This window comes from Otolemur garnettii, unplaced genomic scaffold, assembly GCF_000181295.1.
Source record: "Otolemur garnettii isolate 467f Iridium unplaced genomic scaffold, OtoGar3 scaffold00076, whole genome shotgun sequence".
NCBI lineage: Eukaryota > Metazoa > Chordata > Mammalia > Primates > Galagidae > Otolemur > Otolemur garnettii.
The window spans coordinates 2,183,270-2,201,569 of record NW_003852471.1 but is presented as its reverse complement, the minus strand read 5'-3'; the positions used below and the strand labels follow the sequence as shown (position 1 = coordinate 2,201,569).

General features: G+C 44.2%; 1 protein-coding gene across 1 annotated transcript in view; it reads right to left on the bottom strand.

Annotated features, from left to right (window-relative positions):
* Positions 1–748: 748 nt before the first annotated feature.
* The window catches only part of ARHGEF26 (Rho guanine nucleotide exchange factor 26), a 122,390-nt gene continuing 104,838 nt past the window's right edge, over positions 749–18,300 (bottom strand). The window contains exons 12-15 of the mRNA XM_003794123.3: positions 16,958–17,167; positions 3,096–3,163; positions 1,761–1,865; positions 749–1,012 (exon numbers count right to left, since the gene is read on the bottom strand). Coding sequence (XP_003794171.1) covers positions 870–1,012; positions 1,761–1,865; positions 3,096–3,163; positions 16,958–17,167 — 526 coding nt within the window. The 3' untranslated portion in view covers positions 749–869. The remainder of the gene's footprint in view (positions 1,013–1,760; positions 1,866–3,095; positions 3,164–16,957; positions 17,168–18,300) is intronic.

Below are 18,300 nucleotides of genomic sequence, written 5' to 3'. Positions count from 1 at the left end.
AACCCGCCACCTTAGGTGTACGTGGCTGGCGCCTTAGCCGGTTGAGCTATAGGCGCCGAGCCCTCACGTCAGTTTTTTAATCAGCTTATTTGGAAATACTGAAAAAAGTATGTCCCCTGTGCTATGCTCAGGATTTTCTCACATCCCTGAACCATCTGCATTCTATGTTATTTAAAGTAGCTTAGGTTTATTAGGCTATACTTATCTTAGACCAATATGGGGTGAGATGAATTAAGAAACATATTTCCTTTATGTAAGGCTTCTTACCATCTAATGAGGAAAAATGTGTCCAAAATTCAAGTGTCAGTGTCCCTTCCTGGGAAGAGGTTTAGAAAAACACAACCACTCACCTTCTGAACTCTACCAGTTCCTTTTGAAATTAACATAGCTAGCATTAGAATCAGATGTTAAATGTAAGAGGCAGGCAAAATATTCATAAAACTGACCATTCCTGAAAGACATGGAATCTTGCTACTCCTGGGAGAACCACGTACAGGAGGTGTTTAAGGAGGAATGGTGACCTTAGTGATGCGAAGAGAAAACCGGGAAACAGAAGCTCACGTGCATTTTGATGCCAGAACATGGTAAAGCTGGAGGGGGCTGAGGCTGCCCGATCCTGGGAGCGGCCTGCTCAGCAATCCTGTGTCCCTAAAGAAATCTGCAAGTGACTGGTTACGCTAAAAACTGAAGTGTATCCGGTGGCTGCTCTCCTCAGAGAACAGAACGATCTTGCAAGCTTAAAGGCAAGTGTTTTCGTTCTTTTAATTAAATAGGCTGTGATAAAATTAACAATAAAACCATCCCAGAACCAACCAGCCCACCAGACGCAGTAGTGCAAATCTCACAGTAACGACAGGCCTTCGGGGAGGCTACACGTTGGTCTCCAGTCCGAGCAAGCGCCCCATTCGCTCCACATTCTTATCGATGGTAGCTTGGCACGTTATCTCCTTGGCACACTCCATAGGAAACCAGCCCCTTTCTCCATCTCGCAGTCGCTCCCCCTCATACCATCCTGCAAAAAGGAGCAGAGTCCACATCAGGCAACAAGTATTGGAGGAATCTCTGCCATGCCAAGCTGCAAGGAGGGTATGAGAAAGGTTGAGAGGCAGCATCGAGGGTGCTATGGATGATAAAAGGTGACAAGAGAGAAATGGGGCAGGGAAGGGTTTCAAGGGGGAAGGAATGGCATGCCAGGGACAGAACACGAGCAGAGTGCCTGACAGGACGAGGCTGAGAGAGTTACTAGAGCTCGGGCTGAGCTGGGGAAGGGGATACTTGGGGTAAGCGCAACAGGAAAACTTTGTTTTTAAAAGTAAGGAAGAACCTTTGGAGGTGAGAACAAGGTCACTAGAAGACTGAGAAGGAAATAAAACTTCACAGTTACTACGTGCGTATTCAAAGACACAAGTGTAGATAAACGATAACACGTAAATAGATGAGAGGCAGGGCCCGTGAGAAGGCCAGAGGCAAGGGACGCAAGAAGAGGCCGTCGAGAGCAGTGCTCGAGTGTCTCCAAGTCCCCAAACACCTCTCTAAGTCATCTTTAGTCTCTGCGATGCCACTGATGTTGGAAAGAGAGAAAGGAAGAACAACAAAAAAGCAGCAAAACAAGCCTTAGAGATGAGAAAGAAGTACGTGTAATCACCAACTTTAATGCATCAGAATTTGGCATATGGGCACTAATGACAAACTGGACTCTTCAGGTCTATGGCATCCTAAATGCTGGACCACGAGGGCCCCGTGAGAACATCCCCACTCACCATCACTGACATGCTGATAAATGAGGACCACGTCTGCCACCTGCAGGGAGAGCTCATCTGGCTGCTTGGCGGTAAAAGACCTAATGATTTCCACCTGGGTCAGTGCTGCAGCAGAAAAAGAACATCATGAGTTTCCAGGAGCAAAGGAAAAACAGAACACATCGAAACCGATAATGTCCATTTACTCAGCTGCTCTGTGCAATTCAGGGCTAGCACTGAGAGAAACAAGTCGGGCTTTTAGCAAGAAACAAATCTTTCTAAGAACTCTCTTACTTAGTTATTTTTTCTAAGAACTCTTTTACTGGGAACTCTCTCAGGTTTCAGAAGCCCTTAATAATGCACAGATTCCCACAGTAACAGCCTTGATCGGGGTCATTAGCCACATCACACAATGGAGCAGAAAACAGCCATGGGGGTGGGGGGCAACGGAGTCAGTGATGCGTCAAAGCCATGTAACTGCGACAAAATGGAACAGCCCCAGCTCTCCTCCTGGCCTCCGGGCGCTTCCTCCTCCCAACAGCAGAGCAGGAAAGCTGCTCGTGTGGTTTGGAAATAAAAGGAGATCCAACCAAAAGCTCAAAAGACACATTAGAGTCCCTCCAAAATGCTCATAATGTGTGATTTCTCACTTAGTTTGCTTCTTAAAATAAATTTTGATTCTAGGGAAGTTTCGAACCAATCCCTTTGGCTTTGACTATAGACTTAAACGCTATGAGTTTTGAGTGCTCCAGGATGACCAGTTTTGCTGCTCTAGTTCTCTGGATTTGACCTTCCAACTAGAATCCCTGGAAGAAGCATGACATCACAGTTAGGGGGCTAATCAGCAGGTGCCACTACCCTTTACTGCAACTGTTCCTACTTCTCTGGAAGAGTGACCACATTTTCTTAACAGGCCAAGAAGAATGGTTAAGTAACTTTTTTTTATGTTAAAAATACTTCTCAGCTCAGATTCAGACTGCCAGTACAGAGACAGCATCTACAACTGCCCACTAGTAACAGCTAAATGCTGAAGAGTTTCACAGCTCAAGTAGGGCTTTATCTTATTTAACTTAACCTTCACAAAAACCCTGTGTCGCACCTAACTCACAGGTGGTTAAATGAGCTTGGGAAGGCTAAAAAATGATTTTACGCTTTTGAACAACAAAGAATTGCACCTTGGATTTGAATCCAGACGCTCTCTTTCAAAGCAGGGATCACACAGTTCTGGCCTAAGGCAGAAGGAAGGAAACCTTGGATAACTTAGAAACCCAGTATTGTGGCTGTGTGACGCGTTAACACGAGTGCCCAGCAGGGGGCAGAGTCCCTCCATGTTCCAGAGCTTCCCGGGGGACTTACAGGTGCGGTCTGTAGGCTGCTTCCCACCGCTGTGTCCCAGAGCTGTTATCCAGCGGGCTCGCTCACTCCTAAACACAGAAGGCAGATACAGCTGAGAGATTCCAGGCGTTTAACAGACGGGAATGGAGGATGTTCAGCCAGGCGTGGCAGCTCACGCCTGTAATCCTAGCACTCTGGGAGGCTGAGGCAGGTGGATTGCTTGAACTCTGCAGTTCAAGACCAGCCTGAACTAGAAACTTTGTCTCAGCTAAAAATAGAAAAACCAGCTGTTGTGGTGGGAGCCTGTGGTCCCAGCTCCTTGGCAGGCTGGGGCAGAAGGAGCCCTTGAACCCAGGAGTGTGAGGTTGCTGTGAGCTGGGCTGAGGCCACCGGACTCTCCCACAATGACAGAGTGAGACTCTGTCTCAAAAAAAAATAAAAAAAGAAAAGAATGGAGAATGTTCTAGAAAGCCAATACAAAGCCGTTCTCAGAAAACAGGATTCTCCAAAGAGGGATGGGACTGGCCTTCAAAACAAGGGTAAGAGTTACTGAAAAATGATAATCTGGAAAATCTAGAATAGGAGGAAAACTTGTCACTGATGTTAAAAGATGCTGAATGAATATTCTGTTCTATGACTGTTTAAAATTCAATAGAGCTAATGACACTCACTCACTATCACCACAAAAAAATATTTGCACACTCATTCTGGTGTGTAACATTTAGAAAAGGTAAATCGCATTACAGAAACAATGCTACTAAAGCGATTTCTCAGCTCACTCCCTTTTAACACACTCAAACCATTTCAGAAGGAGAAATCTGACATCTTTAAAGCTATCTCATATCTCATTTTCCAATGACGAACTTTAGTTGGAACCTTAGTTCCAACTTGAAACAAATTCTTTGACCATTTTCAGACTGTTCTCAAATGTTAAAAATGGTTTCATCAGTACAGGGAGAAAAGGGAGAAGAAACCAAGACTTTTAAGCTACTGTTCCATGAAGCAAAATAATGAAAGGATCAAAAGTTTCAGATGAATAAGCACTGCTCTGTAACACTGCCCAGTGTTTTTATCAAGAATCAAGCCTTAGGACTGCAATTAATTAAATAAACCTCATACACACACATTTACGTCTCTTAAGGAGCATTCATGAAACCCACGCTGTAGTAACATGTCTGGGACAGTGCGTGACATCCATTGTTTCCTATAATCCTCCCCAAAGCTTGTTTGAAGGATGCGAAGACAAAGTTCCAAGGTAAGTGATTCAAACCAAAGCCTGTTTCCACTATACCCTTGTACTTTCTTAAGGAAAAATAGCTTCATGCCTGAAAAAGTCTCTCCTCACGGCCTTCAGCTAAGATGCTTGTCACAGTCACCCGCCCTCTTCCCACTTCATCCCTCCATCCAGGCGGGCAGGTGAGACTCAAAGCCCCGTCCCTTCCCTCTGTTTCTACCCAGCTCTGCCTCATCATTTTACCTTTTTTTTTTTAAATTAAAGAATAAGCCAGGCATAGTGGCTCATGCCTATCATTGTAAGCACTTTGGAAGGCCAAGGCAAAGCAAACTTAAAGCCAAACTTAAGGCTTGGATTGCTTAAACTCAGGAGTTCAAGACCAGCCTGAGCAAGAGTGAGACCCTGTCTCTACTAAAAATAAAAAACCTAGCCCGGCATTGTAAGGGGCACCTGTAGTCTCAGCTACTCAGGAAGCTGAGACAAGAGGATCTCTTGAGCCCATGAATTTGAGGTTTCTTTGAGCTATGACACCACGGCACTCTATCCAGGGCAACACAGTGAGACTCAGTCTCAAAAAATAAAAATAAATAAAAATCAAAATAAAAAATAACGAATAACATACATAAACAAAATAAATGTACCCGGTCAATCCCTGAGTGTTTGCTTATGCACAGCCAATTACACTCGCTGCCAGAACAAGATATAGACACACCAGGCAGTTCCCTTTTCCCTTCTAATCAATAATCTTTATCCAAAGAGAACTGCTATTCTGATTGCCATTACCATGAATGAATCTTGCCTCTTCTATACTTTAAAAAAATGAAATTCTATAGCATATATGCTTTAGAATTTGGCTATTTTTGCTGTGTCCACTCAATGCTGGAAATCTAAGTCTCACTGGGCGGCACCTGTGGCTCAAAGGAGTAGGGCGCCCAGCCCCATATACCAGAGGTGGTGGGTTCAAACCCAGCCCTGGTCAAAATCTGAAAAAAAAAAAAAAAAAACAAAAAAAACAACCCAAGTCTCACCTCTTCCAGGCGGCCTCCTCTGATACATAAGCCCACGTTCTATCCCCATCATGGTGTGATAATCCTGTTCCCAGGGCCCCTCTGCACAGCTCTGTTACACTGATGGTCTACAGTAAGCATCATACAGGCAGGCACCTTATCCACTTGGTTCACGGCATTATCTCCAGGACACATCCTAGGTGCTCAGTACACATCTGCCAATGAATGAATCATATCACTCATTGCCAACTGAACCCTGATCACTTATTAACCTGTCTGCTTCTCTTACCAGGCAATAAGCTCTGGGAGGGCAGGAATTAGATCTTTTTCTAAATAATATTAAGAAGCACCGGAAGGTATAGTATACTAAGTAATCTGCAAGTATCATCTCATCTATCTTTACAATCTTGGAAAGAAGATATGTTCATTTTTATTTCAATTTTTTCAAAGGATGAAGTGTTAAGTACCCGCTCCCAGTGTTTCTTAGGAGACGCTTACAAAATAATGTGAGAAAGGCAGAAAGGGTGGACACCCAGGTCTCCTGAAAGGCAGACATTTCTAAGAATAAAATGAGGCTGGGCCCTGTTAAGCTGGCATGTCAAATAGCAATACGCACATGTTATGCAGAAACTGATGGCACTGTCTTGCTTTTTAAAGCTTTGTCTCTCTCTCATACAGGATAAAGGGATTTATAACAGATAGGAAATAAGTGAAGCCCAACTTCCTTTAAAACAATCCCCGAGCAAACACAAATCTTTGATACCATTTCTTTGTTGGGATAAATCTGTTCTTTTTTCTTTTTTGTTTTTTAACCCAGTTTCAACATGGGTTGAATTTCCAAAGTGCTATGCTGGCTAAAATCTTATGGTTGGAGATTTGCTCACCAAGAGAAATCGAGAATGATTGACTCGTGTCTCTTTAGGCCACTTGGAACACTGCCGCTGTCACTCACGGCCCACAAGCTGTCTTCCTGGACCACCATAGAGCCACACGGAGCCAGGGAAGCAGACCCTCGTGCACGGCCCCTGTCTGTATCAAGTGGCCAGTTTCAGCAGCAACTTTCTCCTGCTACAAGTTTCCAGAAGTCTAGATGAAATCTTTCACTGCTGTGGCATGCTGCCTGGATGTTAATGGCATCCCCTAGACATGGCGGCCCCTCACAGGGACTCCAGAGGATAGAACAAGACAATCCTTTGTTGCCTTGGCTGAAAGGAGCTGCTTCTTAAAACTGCTTCAATTCAGTCAGTTGTACACCCTCTAAAATGCTGTCAAAACCACAGGACTTCCCCTGGGGCTTCCAAGAACCCTGCCAAGGAGCTCCCAGCACCGTGAGGCCCAACATCTCTAAGGCAGGGACTAGACTCAGTTGTAAGATGGAAGGAAATCTAAGGCCCAGAAAGACCAGGGCTTAGCCTTACCCATTATTAAATTTAGATATCAAGTCCCGGGCTCACTCACAGACACCTATTTTCTCCAGAGCTGATACAAAACAATGGAGATGAATTCACAATCTACCACACACATAGTTCATGAACTCCCGTTGCCCAAAGTGATAGAATAACCAGTTCGGCACTCATGTCCACCTGCAGCGTATCCCTGTCCAAGCCTCACTTAGCCACTCCTTCCTTCAACCTATGCTCACTTCACACAGGTCCTGTACTAGGGTGGGGATGCACAGTGAATAAAACGGGTTCCCTTGCTCTTCACAGCCAGACCAGAAGTATGAAGGACCAGAGAGAGCAGAAAATGCAGGTGGAGCACTCCACTGAAACATCCGACTCAGGTAGAGAACGGAGGCAAAATTGGGGGAAAGACTCTTTTGCCTTAACTATCTATAAATGCAGCCCTTCCATCATCCCCAAATTCTCTACACATGGCATGAGATGATGTCTCCACAGTTCCCTAACCAGTGAGCTGGGTCCTGCCTCTCATACAATTAATCAAGTAGGTTTAAACTTACTTGCACAAAAGTCAAAGACATAACAACTTCATTGAATACCAAAAATCTGCATATAACATAATATACAGAGAAAGTAGGAAGTACGCTTTGAAATATCATAGAGACAGGACAGAGAATGAGACCACAGAGTGAAACTCCTGCTGAGGGGGCGGTGCCTGTGGCTCAAGGAGTAGGGCGGGTTCAAGTCCTGCCCCAGCCAAAACTGCAAAAAAAAAAAAAAAAGAAAAGAAAACTTGGCATCACTGATGGGTTCTCCTGATTTCCTAACAGAGGAAGAGACCTTAGCTGCTCTTTAACCCTCCTTTTATTTCTTCTAAAAATGGCATCTGCCCAGTTACCTTTTGTGTTGTACCAATTCACCTTTGGTTCCTTTTGAAACTTCTATACCCATGGCCTTTGAAAAAAGTGCTTCAAGTCTTCATAAGGAGAATTGTGAAGTACAAGCCTTTATAAGAAGTAGAATCATGTTCTTGTTCATTCTCCCACATTTAATTCAACTAGATTAGTTAAAAAAAAAAAAAAAAAAGGTCCAGGAACGAAAACCCACAGCATAAAAAAAGTCACTATAAATGGTCTGAGAAAAGGCATTATAAATCTGGATACCAGCCTGACTTACCGAATTTAAAAAATCTAACCAAAGCAAAACATCCTTAATCTCTACTAAAAAAAGTTCTAAAATTTAGAATTTTGTGACATGTTGTAGAGTTGAATCAATTAGTTCTTGTTTATCATCTTAAGGCGCTCAGACCTAGAGTCTGGCCCAGAATCCTTCAGTTAACCTGAAATGGGGTCAATTACCTGTTTTCTTGATGATAAAAGACGATCACTGCCCTCCTGTCCTAGGGGGTCAGTGATGAGGATCACATAGAATCAAGCACTTTCATTTCTTACGTTTGCAAATCTAAGAGGTCATTATTGGACTTAAGAGTCCCGATGTGACCCCCCCAAAAAATTCTGTAACCTGCAATAAGTACATTTTTTCCATGTAAACTTTCCTTTTTGTTCCAGGATAAAATATATGACCTTATCAAGAGATACTTGTACAATTTTATTCCATCCCATTTACTTCCTGTTGTTAATTAAGTCATTAACAGAAGCAGGAAGGGCTTAAAGACTCCCAGCAAACAATGCCCCTTTATCAGGAGGCCCAGGAACTGGTTGGATGGCTGACAGCACCAGCCACATTCATTAGGTTTCTAACTTTTCTCTGTGAGGAAGACATTTTGAGAAGGACCTTTGATTACGGTTTATCTAGATGACTATAACCTATAACTAAATACTATGAGTGAAGAAAGGTCAGTCACTGAACATGTCCTAGATGTCTCATCACAGTATACGCTGGACCTGAGTGACATCCAGATTCTACTGTAAACATGGGGAGCCAACTATGCCACTTGCCACAGCCTGTTGTCTGAGCCAGCTGCAACTGTCTGTGCTTCCTGTTAATGAAGGCAGACAAAGGGGCTCTCTAGCTCCCACATTCCTCTTGAAAGGCCCAGAGGGAAAGAGGAATGACAGTGGCGTAACATTCTTCCTTTGTCCTCCTGTGACGGGTACCTTCTGTGCTCTGCGGACTACTGTCCATCAACAATACAATGACTCAGGGTCTGCAAGACAAACAGATTTAAAGGTGCACATGACTTAGACTTGTATCTTAAAAAAACAGCTGACTACATCCTTAATGGCAAAAGTTGAAAAACAAGTGAAATTTGGAGAAAACTTGCTCTTGCAGCAACAAAAAGAATAGTGAACAGAGATGGGTAGGAAGCAATACCTCCCTAAACAGGGCTACCCTGTGCTGGATACGGAATTCTGTATTTTATACCATAGCTTCTCTTGGATACAGAAAAACTGATTATATTATTTATGGGTCATTCCCAACAATATATTCTGGGAACCTGTTATGTACAAAGAAAAGACACAACCAGAGATGAGTTTGGGGATTATAATAAAACAGTGCCGGACGGATGACAGAGGAGGAACACGCCCAGGAGTTGCTTATCAAGGGGGTTCCAAAGGTGAGTGACGGGGATGACCAGCAGAAGAGGCCGTGGGGTGGAAACACGTGGAGAGATGCAACAGATTACTGTGCAGGAAGACCCGGCAGACCATGGATCTGTTCCCACAGAGAACAGCACCCCGTCTCCAGACTGGGTGAGTCCAAATGTTATCAATGGGACCATTCACGGAAACCAGTGTTCTAGGAAGGCAGCGGGATTGTGATGACTGGTTTCAGACAGGCTGCATTTCTCAAGACACAGAGAAGAGAAGTGGGGTACAGAGAAGGAAGAATGGGGACCAGAGACCCATTCTTGTCAAGGGAAACATCCCCAGAAAAGGAAGAAAATTAAAAAGTAGGCCCAGTGAGTTGGAACAAAGAAAAGTCAGCTAGTTTACATTTAAGCTAGGCATTGCTAGCAAGCTTCCTGCCTTTTCTGAAATTCTAGCCTGTTGGGGATACAGCTTACAAACACCCCCACTGGGTCTGTGAGCAATTTGGGGAAAAATGGCCATGAAAGAGACTGAGGCAAAGACCTAGAAAGACACATTAAGTGGGTGGTTTACTGCCTAGTAAACAGGCAGAGCAGATACCCACTGTGGAGATTTGCACTTGCCTGGGGCAGAGATCAAGGGAGTAGCTTTAGCCCTGAGATATGGGCAGAAGAGTTTATATCCCTTATTGCAGAGGAAGATCCTCTGTGGTGGTGATGAGAGGGAAATTCCCCCCTCCCACCGATTCCTCAGAGATTAACACCAGTAGCATTTTAATCTACATGGAACTAGCGGAGTTAAACACCTCCCTAAAAATGTGTGTGTGTGTGATCTCTAGGGGGAGGCTCTCCCAATACAAGGCTCAGATTTCAGATATCCCAAGCCCTTAAATAGGAGCTTTTCAGAGAAATTGCTGGCATCTTTGTTCCCTCCCTCATCTTACCCTCTGGGCAAATAGACTTCAATAAAAGCAGACTGGAGGAAACACTCAGAGCCATTGCCAGAATCCCACAAACAGGCAATGGACCCACCCCGAGTTCCCACCTTTAATTCTGTTCTGTGTCTCAAGTCTCCTTCTTTGCCTTTGTTTCTAACTCGGTTTCTTCAGTTGGTCGTCACCAGTTCCACAGGTCTCAGCAGACCCTGCCCCCAGGGTGGGACCCCGACACAGATATGGAGAGTGAACCCACAGAGCACAAGAAAAGTTGTAGTGTGTGAGAGCCGAATGGTGAGCAGAATTAAATGTTGAGAGCTTGAGACGAGGATTGGACTGCTGGATGTGAAACCAGGAGGCACGGTTGTTAATCTGGTGGAGAGGCCTTGGCAGCTGGCAGCAGCAGCAGTGGGAGAGACGGTTAAGGGAAATGCAACTCCGCCCGGCTGCTTGAGCCAGAACCCTACACATCACCCATCCCACTGTCTCACTCACAGCCATCCCAACTCAGCCAATCCATCAGTCAGCCCCGTCATTATTTTTGCCTCCAAAATGGAACATTTTTATCTCCTTTGCTATTCCACGGCCCAAGCCAACATCAGGACCCTCCTCAACCACTCCCACAGGACCTAACTGTTCTCACTGAAACTTCTTCCCCACCTGCCAGCCCTCCTTATGCCCCGTCATCCATGGAGCTTTCTGCCACAGTGTGTATGGCTCTAAATCAAAATATCTGTTGTCGAGAAACAGTCTTCACCTCACCCACTGTGGACCAAGTGTTTTCAGAAATACAATAAAAATGAATTACTATTAAAGTCATCGCATGCTTCTGTGCCTTGAAATTGTCAAATTGCTGTAAGTTTTTAACTACCCTTCTTCACATCTGGCTGGTAAAGGTCTAAGGGCCACGACAGCTGCTATCAGATGATGTGGCTTTTGCTGCCCTCTGACCACCCATCCTCTCTCTGGTTTACTCAGCTCTAACCACATTTGTCATTTTCAAGCCCAGTCTGAAAAGCTCAAACTTGTTTCCTTAGCGGTTTGTTTGCTTTTGTTTATTCATTTGTGATTAGCTGCCCAGGCTAGAGTGGACTGGTGCCATCACAGCTCACAGCAACCTCAGACTCCTGGGATGAAGTGATCCTCCTGCCCCAGCCTCCTGAGTAGCTGGAACTAGCCATGTCACCACCGCACCCAGCTCATTTTTATATATTTTATAGATCAGGGTCTTACTATATTACCCAGGCTGGTCTCAAACTCCTGGCCTCAAGCCATCCTCCCTCTTCTTCAGCCCCCTCCCCCCCACCAAAACGCTGGGATGACCGGCATGAGCCACTGGTAGCCTGAGGAGTTTTGCACTGTCTGTTCCCTTTGCCTGGAACATTCTGGCTCCACGTTTTCCCAAGGGTTGACTCCTTGTGACTGAGGGCTCAGGTCAATTGTCATCTCCTCAGAGACGTCTTTCTGTCCTGTCTCAGAGTACATATGCCCAACCTTCCTCCACACACCGCTGCCCAACACTTAACACCCAGATCACATCACCAGTTTTATGGTCTTTCCTGCACTAACCATTAACTGAAATGATCTTTTTGTTTTTAATTGAATCAGGAGGAAATTCTTTCCCTCCATTCTAGATCATATTGCCCAGGCTAACTGGCAGAAACTCACTTCCAACCAAAGTCACTCTCCCTAGGGGACAGGCTCCTCACTTTAACATAAATCTGATGGCAAGGATCTGGCCCTCTCACTGCTCACTGCTACATCCCAGCTCTTAGAATAGCACTTGACAGGGCACGGTCACCCAGTCAAAATGCACTGAATTAATTAATAGGGAGAAATGAGAAGTTCTGTAAAGGGAAGGAGGGAGAGGTAAGAGTGGATTAGGAGTCAGGAGTTATACAGTGGAGGGTGGTTTAGCCAGAAAACGTAACAGGAAAAATGAATTATCAGAATGGCAGCCAGGTGTGATGGCTCACGCCTGTAATTCCAGCACTTTCAGAGGCTGAGGCAGGTAGACTGCTTGAGCTCAGGAGTTCAAGACCAGCCTGAGCAAGAGCAAGACCCCGTCCCTACTAAAAACAGAAAAACTAGCCAGGCATTGTGGTGGGCACCTATAGTCCCAGCTACTCAGGAGGTTCAGGGGAGAGACACCTGGCAATTGGAGGGGGCGTCAGGAGGGCATTCCAGGAAGTGGGAAAAACACAGGCAAGGAATGAAAAGGAAGTTCCAAGTGGAAAATAACTCCCGGATACATCTATTTAGCATTTAATTATAAAATATTTTAAACCATATGATACTCTACATTTATCATCTGGGTTTCCTTTGGGAGTCTACGGACATCTAACAATTCCCTATTTTAGGAGTTTCTCACACTTAGTAGCAACTGACTCCCTGACGTTTTCCTGGAAAACTCTGGATTTCTGAATCCAGAAGAAGGCTAAACTGAGCAGCAGGGTACGGGCGGAGCTGACTACTATTTGGCAGCTTCTCAGTAAGAAGATTAAAATTGGTTCCTAGAGAGATGGCTGGACTGTCAGGAGAGCCAGGGCTGGTTCTAGCTTTGAGGATAACTCACTGCCTGTATGCCCTGAGGCAAATCACTTTGCCTTTGTGAGTTTCCTTTTAAATAGGGAGAAAAATGAGAGATTTGGGCTACATATAGTAAAACCTCCAGAGCTGACCACCTCCATCCACTGACCACCTTCACAAGTTGATCTAATTTTCACAGATTGACATGCACCAAATACGTATCAGTACAATAGGCCTCGTTCCTTATGTTGACCACCTCCCGGTGGTGACCAGTTACAGTCCCTTGGATGGTCAATGTACAGAGATTTGACTGTATATAATAATATATACATAATTATAATTATATATAATATTTTATGATATTTTATTTTATAATATTACAAGTATATGTAATTGCGGTCATCACCAGTTTTAACTGGCTAAACAAGAATCTTTTGAGAATCAAAGAGAATGCTAGGAGAATCAACATAAATTTGAACTATTGATTCTGGGGAAACTAGGATGTCCAGTCACCTTACCTATATGCTTCCTTCAGCTCTGAAATTCTGTCCTCCTCTAGAAGCACTTATGGGTCCCTTCTTTATATTTATAGCCGACTTGGTGCCTGCCACATCTTAGACTCTAAGTGTTGGCCCTATTTCCTTTTGGTGAGCATTTCTGCATTCTTTGTGCAAAGCCACTCCTCTGTTCCTCCACAATCTCACTCTCTTATGGAGTTGAATCTTCCTTGTGCTAAACAGCTGTACCCCTCCTACTGTTGATTTGACATTTTTTAATATCCCCTGGCAGCTGCTACTGACGATTTTTCAAAGAAGGCCAATGTTTAGGTGTGACCCTCATTCTTTTTCAAGTCAAGGAATAACTGGCCAAAGAATATACCTGACTGGTCTGAAGTTCTGCAGTTACTTGAGGCTAGAACAGTCGTGAAAAACCTCATCTTCTCAGCTAGATTGCCAATGAGCCATATTAAATCAAATAAAACATAAAAGAGAGAAAACCTAAAAAAAATATATTCATTAATACTTTTCACAGACCCTACATACACTTTCTACACAGATCAAAACTGTGATTGCTGGGCGGTGCCTATGGCTCAAGGAGTAGGGCACTGGCCTGATATACCAGGGGTGGTAGGTTCAAGCCCAGCTGCTGTGAAAACTGCAAAAAAAAAGAAGAAGAAGAAACACTGTGATTGCTCAAAACCAGCAGGCCCAGAGCTGGCCTGCATATTGCTAAACACAGCATGGGACAATTTGCTAAACTTTTAAATGGCCAATGTTTTTTAAAGAAAGAGATCTTTGGTTGTATTCTGTTTTCTTTTGATACCAATGCTATCTTACTTCTTATAAGTGTCCATTTATTTACTTCTCAACTGTAACTGAGGGCAGGGGCAGGGGGAGCAGGGATAATGAGAGAGCGTCACTCCTTCTGTACCCACAGAGACCTCTGCCCCTTTTGGAATGTTCTCTTGCAACTAATTAAAGAACTACAAATATGAGTCATCCCCATGGGTTTGCTGGGGACATAACTAAGTATTCTGAGAACATGTCTTACTGAGGGAATGAACATCCACTCAGTCTATGGCAAGAGGGTGAAACAAACGCTATAGAACCTCCCAGGGAAGGATGTGTCCTCCGTGTGAGAAGAGCATGAGGTGTCTGTTCACTTGCTACTTTCTCTGAATAATTTGAGAAACAAGTGGTGGAGATTACATAAATTGTGAATAAAATTGTTAGGAAAAGCTCTGCTGAGAGCTTTTTACCAAGCCCTGAATAAGGAACAAACAATTCTGAACAAGGCAAAACCAACATTTTCACCATTACTAACTACATGAAGAAAGCGAAGTCTTTGAGAGTTTCTAAGAATTTTCTAGAACGTCTGGACGAGTACTAATTCCCAATATTTAAGCCTTTCCCATGCTTAAATTCATGAAATTCCAAGCTCAGATATATTAAATTCTGTTTTTAAGACAAGTTTTCCTGCACAAAGGAAGTCTAGTTTTGTCTTCACTGGCCGTGGGGGTTAAATCAGTTTTGAAGTTCAAGTCCTTCCTCAACCCCAGCCTTGGGCATCCCTCTTGTTGGTCACCTCACAGAGTAACAAGCACACACTACTCCAGCTTGTCCTCCCCAGGACAGCAAACACAGGGGGGCATATTTGGGTTGCTATCAGCGCTTCCCGGCAGTGTGAGGGGAAGAATGCTTGACTTCAAAGAAAGGCATTTCTTTGTTTTATAAACACAGACATGAACTCAAAGCTTCTTTTCTCAGGAGCTTTCTTTATTCCCTCAGTTAACTCTCAGGTTCACTTGGAATATTCTTTCGGTTCACATCAATCTGTCCTCCTTGGTTTTTGCTAGCGCTTAAAACATCATTTCTAGACATGAGGTGACCATTTAACATTTCATGTGGATGCCTTGTAACTTTCACATTTTTCTTATGTCTCTTGATGAGAGTCTTTGCTTGGCAAGTTGAGTCAGGCTTCTGAACCTTCTCCTAGGCCCTTCATCATAAAGCACAGTTTTAGCAAAGAATCCTGAAAAGTCAGTCCAGCATAAGCCACACTGCCCCTTGTCCTCGATATCTGATTAGATTCCTCATCCTCCACCACCCCAGGTGATGTCTGAACACCCAGGCCAGTCTTCAGTAAGAATCCTATTAGGTCAGTTTAGCCAGAGTCCTCTTTGCCCCTGATGTTTCTTCTTAGTAATTTTCCATCCACTGACCCCCACACCACTTCTTGGCTATGAATTTCCATTTGCCCGTCCTGTGTTTGATGTTAAGCCCAGTTTTTCTTTCCCACTGTCAGACCCTGCTTGGTCCTCAGTGGTCCCTAGACCTATTCTGATGGTCCTGAGTAAATAAAGACCTATTTATTTATATAAATAAATAAACGGCCTACTCTACTTTCACCAGTGTCCCTGAATAATTTTTCTCTAACATTCTCGTTAATGATCTAGGAGCCCTGTTAAAATCACTCTTCAAAAGTAGACATACTGGTCAGACATGATGGATTATGCCTGTAATCTCAGCACTCTGGGAGGCCAATGAGGGAGGATCCCTTGAGGTCAGAGTTCAAGACCAGCCCGGGCAACATAGTGAGACCCTGTCTCTACAAAAGAAATAAATAAAATGATCTGGGCATGGCGGTACAGGTCTGTAGTCCCAGTGACTTGGAAGCTGAAGCAGGAGGATCATTTGAGTCTAGGAGTCTGAGGTTGCAGTGAGCTATGATGGCACCACTGCACTCTGAGATGCTATCTCAAAAAAAAAAAAAGGGAAAAAAAAAGTAGAGCTATTTCTTTGGGATCACTCTGTCTAAGATCTTGCTATAATTTTAAGGTCGTTGATCCACTTTGACCATACCCCATGGGAACCCTGACAGATGTGGGGTGGGAGACATATGCAGGAACCCAAGAAGACCAAAAATCAGGGAATTTCTCCCTTCCCTCCACTGTTCCACTTTCTGACCCAACATAGTCTCTACTCAGGATAATTGTTGCAACAGAAGTTTCCAGTTTCCAAATAAGTAAATTGGTAGGTATCTCTAAATGGACCGAAAAATCACTAGGGTGAACTTGACAATTAAACCCTTTGCCCTCATCCCGTGTGAAGGCCGACTGATTGCACACCAGCTGCAGGAGACACCGCAGACACCATCAGGGCACCTGCTCGGTCTCTGCACAAACTCTGGATCAGAAAGAAGATTCATCCTCACATCTCCCTGAAAACTCACTAGCTCTTTTGACAAAAATCATCAAGCTTTCTGCTGTCTGGCTGAAAGTAGGTGATAAAGAAATGACCTTATAAAAAAAAAAGAAAAGAAAGAAATGACCTTAATTCCATTAACTAAGAAAACTTATGGCCTAGACGCAAAGTTGAGTCATATTCCCCAAGGCTGATGGGTCACAGTTTTGTTAATGAAATAAGTAAAATGATTTTTAAATTACTCTATTTAAAAAAAGACAAAAAACAAAAACAAAAACACGTCACCTAAAAGCATAACACATCTATCAGGATTTCCAAGGACAAAAATAACAACACCCATCTCTTGAGACCTTGAGAGCATCACAATGAAAAGAACATTTGTGTAAAGCCCATAACAGATGCTGAACAACAACAACAACAAATAGTAAGTAGCTGCTGGTTTTCAGGAGTCTGCTGACCACAGGCAATGGGTGGGGGAGAAAGACGCCAGAAATTCCGAAACCCGTTTCTTACATATACTTACTGCGTCTCAGCCCCGAGCAGCATTTCCACTTTCTCATTCGCGTGGTTACTAAGGACCGTCAGAGTGAAGAGGTAACTGGCAGAGTTCTGTCTTGAATAAAGCATCGTGGAACTGTTTTTCCCCGGAGAAGAATTAAGTTCTTCATTGTCACAAGATTCCACCAACAGCTGATCTCTTAAGGAATAATCGTTGACGTTGTAACTCTCTTCACTAGAAGGGAGAGGGAAAAGAGCATGCCAAAAATCGTGACATGGTCGTTTTCAAGTCACATTTTGGGGACAGGTGGCAAGGAGTAGACAGGAAAGGAGACAGGAAGAATGACTTATTTTTTAAAAAGCATTAGAATCTGAATTACATCTATTGATTATGAATCAATGCAACTCTCCCATTGAATCTAATTAGCATTTCTGTACATGTAACATACCAAGATGCATCTCAAGTATAGAAGCAACACTAAAAAAGTACCAAACTCTCGAGGTTTCATTGGAATCTGACATCATCCTGAAACTTTTATAACTGGTGATACCGGCATCCGTCCTGGGAAGGCTCCAACACATACACCTCCCCAGCCTACACCTCCATCTGCACAAGGACAAGGTAAGTAACACCTTGCTACCTCCCATGCTCTGGGTAGAGACCCCACACGCCAACTGCCCACCTCAAACGAGCACCACAGGAGAAGAGGAGAGCCCCAAAGTTCTGCTTGCTGCTGGCGACATCCCCAACCCACCCTTCTCTCCCACATTCAGCCTCATCACCTGCTTTAGAAACCCCCAGGACTAACCCTGCCTACGCCCAGGACCCTTCATTCCCCTGGACTCTCAACCCCAACCCACTGTGGACAAGCCTGGCCTGGCCCCACCTCCTTCCGCTCCTACACTGGCTCCTGAACCCCATCCAATGTGTCCTCTGTGAATGCACCTCAATTAGGGAATCCAGTAAAATCTCTTCAATCCTCAATCTCTTCTCTGAACCCTCCCTCCACTTTCTTAACTGAAACTTGGCTCTCCCAGGACTCCTTGCCCACTTGCTTGTCATTTCTGCTTCTAGACAATGACCATTTCCTCTTCTGGCTTTGAAGCTCGTGCCTCGGTCTCTATCTCCCAATCACAGTCATCTGCAGACGCCTGGATCACGCTCCATTCCACCCCACAAGTTTACCAGCAGGCTCTCTCTCTTCCCAACATGATTTCCTGCTTAAATTTCTCTCTGGAGGAGCCTTCCATAACCCTGGACTCACAGCTCCCTGACCTCTCTTCTCCAGTGATCTTGTCCTCTGCTCTACTTTCAGCCGCCCCTTGGCAGTCATGCCTTAGACCCTGTCGTCATCTACCACCTCTCCA